The 4902-nt window shown below is 39.0% G+C and overlaps 1 protein-coding gene across 1 annotated transcript; it reads left to right on the top strand.

Moving 5' to 3' along the window:
• The first annotated feature begins 747 nt into the window (after positions 1 to 747).
• On the top strand, positions 748 to 2418 carry LOC102803025 (beta-1,4 N-acetylgalactosaminyltransferase 2-like). Its single transcript, XM_006821496.2, has one exon. The coding sequence runs from the start codon at positions 748 to 750 to the stop codon at positions 2416 to 2418; it is 1671 nt and encodes a 556-aa protein (XP_006821559.2).
• The last annotated feature ends 2484 nt before the right edge of the window (positions 2419 to 4902 follow it).

Raw genomic sequence — 4902 nt, 5'->3', positions numbered from 1 at the left:
CGCCAACCCTTGCCTTCTGTTCATACACTGCCGAGGTGTATATTTAAATCGGCATTCACATCTATTCACGCCCTTCGCGGTTACTCTTAATACTAACAGTGTAAACAAAAATTGCTGACCAAAATATCGTCTTTTATTTTTTTTCACATTCTTGAGCTTTAGACAGTTCCGACATGGTTTAAATAGACCATCCCTGCATTCATTAAATCATGTTTGTTGCGTAGATTCAGAATTTGAGTTAGAAATAGTCTTAATTTAAACTGCCGAAGAAAAGAGCCCTTTTTCATGTGCCGTTGTTGATAATACTACATCAAAATCAAAATGTCATGTTTTTTACAAAAAGAGAACTAATATTTTAATCTCTCTTGATCAATTATTGCCGTGCTCTCAAGCTGTTGTTTGCCATCTTGTAGTATAATAATAGTAGTATAATTTGGGGTGTCGTTAAATGACGTTGTTTAAATTCCGAATTCTGGCTCACACGTGTCTCAACTCAAGGCTAAAAACGGAACTTAGGGTCGAGACCAGCCCGAACTAAACAACGCCAGTCGAGACCGGGTCAATCTGTTCACATGTGTTTTTCAAAAGTGGTTTAAAATAGACACGTTGCCGAGCTCCGTGTTTTGCAACACGTGTGAACACTTTTGTTTAAATTTGCATTTACATATATCGTTTTAGTTATTTGGACACCATAAGGTTTGTTGCTGGCAGGTAACGTTAACTTCCAACAGAAAGAGTAGTACCGAAATGACAGTGTCACCGCAGCGAAGGTGGTTTATATCCCTTCTATTTTTCGGAGCTGGTTTTATAATAGCGTCATTCACGCATCTTCATGTGTCCAAGCCGTCAGTGAAACCACGAGAAGATTCGTCGCCCTGTCCAAACGGCAACATGGTGTGTGTACCCGATATGTGCAAGTCAATGAGTGGTCTCGAACTGCAGCGATGTCTATCTGGTAACAGAATTGTCAAAACTATAGACGATAGATCTCTAGATGAATGCCAGTCACAGTTTGGCAAATCGTGGCAGACGTACGCGACAAATACCCTAGATATACAAACTGACCAATTACTGGAAAAGATGTATTATTATCGCCCTAAGTGTAAATGTCCATCACCGCCAGACTGGTATAAATCAGCCAATAAACGTCGTCTCGAGGAATCCAAGTTATTGAAAAAAGAAATGGATGCAAAGAGAGCTCCACTAGCTGTCTGTAAGGCATTTTCACCTTTCACGTACGTTGGTTCTGGTATCACCGTTGAACCGTTTGACACAGTGCCGATTGTCGGTCTTTCTCTCGCCCCTGCAGTAGAACATATCTTAAAACAACCGGATATTTCTCAACCAATAGTTCTGTCGCTAACTTCTAGAAATAAATATGGTGTGTTAAGCATTGCCGGGGATTTCAAATATAGTGGTACAATTAAGGGAATACATACGCCATCTCTTTCCATTCACGTCGGTGAAGACGTAAATGAAATCAACAATCTGTTGAGCAGAGTCATTTACACTGGTACTGTGTATCGTATTGATGTGTATGACACGATTCAAGTCTCGTTCGACCATTTCACATTTGATATTGCTATTCACATTAAACGTCAACCATTACCAGATCTCATCGATCCAGGCGAATCCGGGAGCATTGATGATAAAATTACAGTGATTATGAAAACATTTGAACGACCAGAGTTAGTTAAACCGTTCGTGGACGCCGTTCATAGTTTCTATCCAAATATGACTATCATCATTGCAGACGATTCACAAAATCCAGTGCCGTTTCAAAAAGATCGTGTTAAATACTATACAATGAATTTCAGGGATGGCACATATCCGGGAATAAACTTAGCGTTGTCACAAGTTGATACCAAGTACGTACTCTATTCCGATGATGATTTCGTCTTCACGAAAGAAACTCGTTTAGAACTGATGCTCGAAAAACTTGAAGACCCCCGTGCCAACGTTGACATTGTCGTTGCAGATGTTATCGGACTTCCCCGTCTTGGTCCTATGTGGCGTGTAGGCTACAACGAGAGCGGAAAATGTATCATGGGCGTTCGCACTGTACGTCCAAAATACGTGGCAGTTCCCGGCTACCCACAGTGTGTCCATGGGGATTTTTTTGAAAACTTCCTTCTATCCAAAACTGTTTTACTTCGTAAAATCGGGTTTTATCCTCCCATCAGAACATCTACTCATTTAGAATTCTGGACAAACTCCATTGGAAAGGCACACATTGCGCGATGCGATGACGTCACCGTTGCTCATAACCATGTACATAACCCAGTGTATGACAAATACCGAAATGAGGCCTACAGTCTAGCCAAGAAACGAAATCCGGCGCCTTTATTTGAGAACGATCTGTGTTACGATTTGAGGGGAGACTTTGGGGGCAAATCGAGACGCGACATTCAAGGATGAATTGAAAGGCCGCGTTTTTTTATAAATATCTAGAAATATATTAATTGATTTCACGGTGTTTCCTTGGTAGTTATTCTTGTATCGCAACTTGATATTTTATAACTCTTTATATCAGCTACTCTTAAAGTTTGCTATTAGTGGTGAATTGGCAAAAGAATAAATTTGAATTCTATTGAGACAAGTGGCTTTCAAATTATGTCGCGTGTTAGTGGTACATTAAACCATAATGGTGTACCGTCATTCGTCCACCTTCTTTGTCTTTTATTGGCGTATTAGATATCAAACAAAAAAGCGTTATGAATGGGTGCTCATTTCTAGGAGATTAATTCGGGAATGATTTTTCAACTAAGAACGATATAGATGGAATTCTCATTAGGCCAAAAAAAAAACTTATGTTGCCCTCAAGTCGGAAAATTGAAAAATTGGGTCGGTCGCTCGGATTTTTTTTTCTAAACTCGTGAAAACTAAGGAAACATCTTTCTACTGCTTAAAATGGTGAGTTTTTAATATTTGGGCCTATTAAAAAAAAAAAATAAAAAAAAAAAAAACGCGACCCGATATTTCATATTTTTCGGACGGTCGCTGAGGGCAACAAAACGTGTGTGACTCGAACGGCGCTCGCGTACGGCGCCTAATAGCCGGGCATCCCCCCAAAAGGATAATTAATAACCGAGTTTATTACGTGCAGAAAGAATGAAACCCGTCTACGCGGCCCGTGCCACTCAGCGTGGCCAGAATGCGGCAAATCTGGCTGTACTAGGATGGCGAAAATATTGGGTACATCATTATAACAGTGAATAAGTACTGAAAAATTAGTTTACACTCATTTCTAGGAGAAGTTGTCACAAACCCATTACATTTTGGTACAGCCAAGGTATGGGTACGTTTACCATGGCAACAACAATTCATAATTCAAAAGGTTATTGATATATTCTCGTGAAATTAGCATGAGGGGTGCTAAAATCATAGGAGCAATATATTTGATTTCGGCACAGATGTTGATAAAGTTGTCGTGGTAACAGCAATTATAAAAATAATATTCATAAAATTTCCAGGCGAGTGTTCCCTCGATATAATAATCAATCTATTAAACGTCGGTAGAGACGTGGATCTGGTTGCCATGTAGACGCAAATCATAATATGCATTGCATATATCATAATATATCATTGCAAGAATAAAATTACAGATCCCTGACAGCCGAGTTAAATGTGTTTTTTTCACGTTGACAAATACCGAGACATATATTTCTAATGATAGAAGTAAGGTATAAATATGATTAATACATGGCCTTGCTCTCCTTAATTCACTTTGTTCATCCAAAATTATGTTTCAAGCTGTAAATATTACTGACGCAGAAGAGACGATTAATCTTTCTATATTCAATGGAACACAATTCACTGGTAATTTGCGTGATTTGAAAAAAAGGAAAACCTGCATGATCCTTTTTCAAAGGCTTTATTTTGAACAATTGAAAATGAAAACGGCTAGTGCCGCACGGCTAGCATTGGTGATCAAAACATGTGTGACGTTAAGCCAGTGTTGGCAATCAAAAACAAGTGTTGTCTTTTGTGATTGATCTAGGGGGTAAAGAGGGGAGCAAGATGGTGTACTGAGCAGTTGACAGCATGTTTAGAGGATGCAGTAGAAAGCCCAGAAATCATCCTACCAGTCGAATTAGCATCTGAACAAGGGGAATCCGGCGACTAAAAGTAATGTGCCGCCAACGCTTACCCTAACTCTAGCCCTCTACCCCCAATTTAGTTGTATAAGCCTCTCTAGATATATATATATATATATATATATATACGTGTGTGTGTGTTTTAAAGAAGTGCATATACAATAGAGTCTATGGGCAATAGGGTAAGAGCTGGGTTAAAGTCAGTATTAGAGGTGGAGATACATTGGCAAGTCTTTTGCGTCTAAGACGCCAGCGACCTCATCAATGCTGAATTCGTTCTACTGTCAACCCAAACTGCGAATCTACTGATGATTTTCAACAGATGCTAATGTCTGTGACGTCATAATGCTGTGCGTCGTTTGGAAAAAAAGACGAGCACAAAATTGTGAACGAACGTTATACTGAGTTGCCAGTTTGAACAATAGTGAATAATGCCCACTGTCCTTAACTGAGGATTATTGCTGGTTCACAAGCCTGTACTGTAATCCAGCATATTTAACAGATGGAAAACACTTGTGTATATACAATGTATGTGCGATGCCAGAGCTGTTGAAACTTTGAGGACATGATTTGAAATCAATCCTAACTTTTATGAACGATTATATACTGGTAGTTACAGATAATAAGACCGTGTATTGCATTGTATTGGCAAGTAACTGTTCATGTAAGGTTACATTTGACCATTCATCCCACAAAATCTCTAGTGTTTATGTTGTGTACTTGCATTGATATACTTATGTGTGATGCAATAATTAAGTTGGTTTATTGTTTAGCCATACTGTTTTATGTCCGTACTGTTGTTCAT

Source organism: Saccoglossus kowalevskii, chromosome 3 (assembly GCF_978046115.1).
Source record: "Saccoglossus kowalevskii chromosome 3, keSacKowa6.1, whole genome shotgun sequence".
NCBI classification, from domain to species: domain Eukaryota; kingdom Metazoa; phylum Hemichordata; class Enteropneusta; family Harrimaniidae; genus Saccoglossus; species Saccoglossus kowalevskii.
This window is presented reverse-complemented; position numbering and strand designations above follow the sequence as displayed.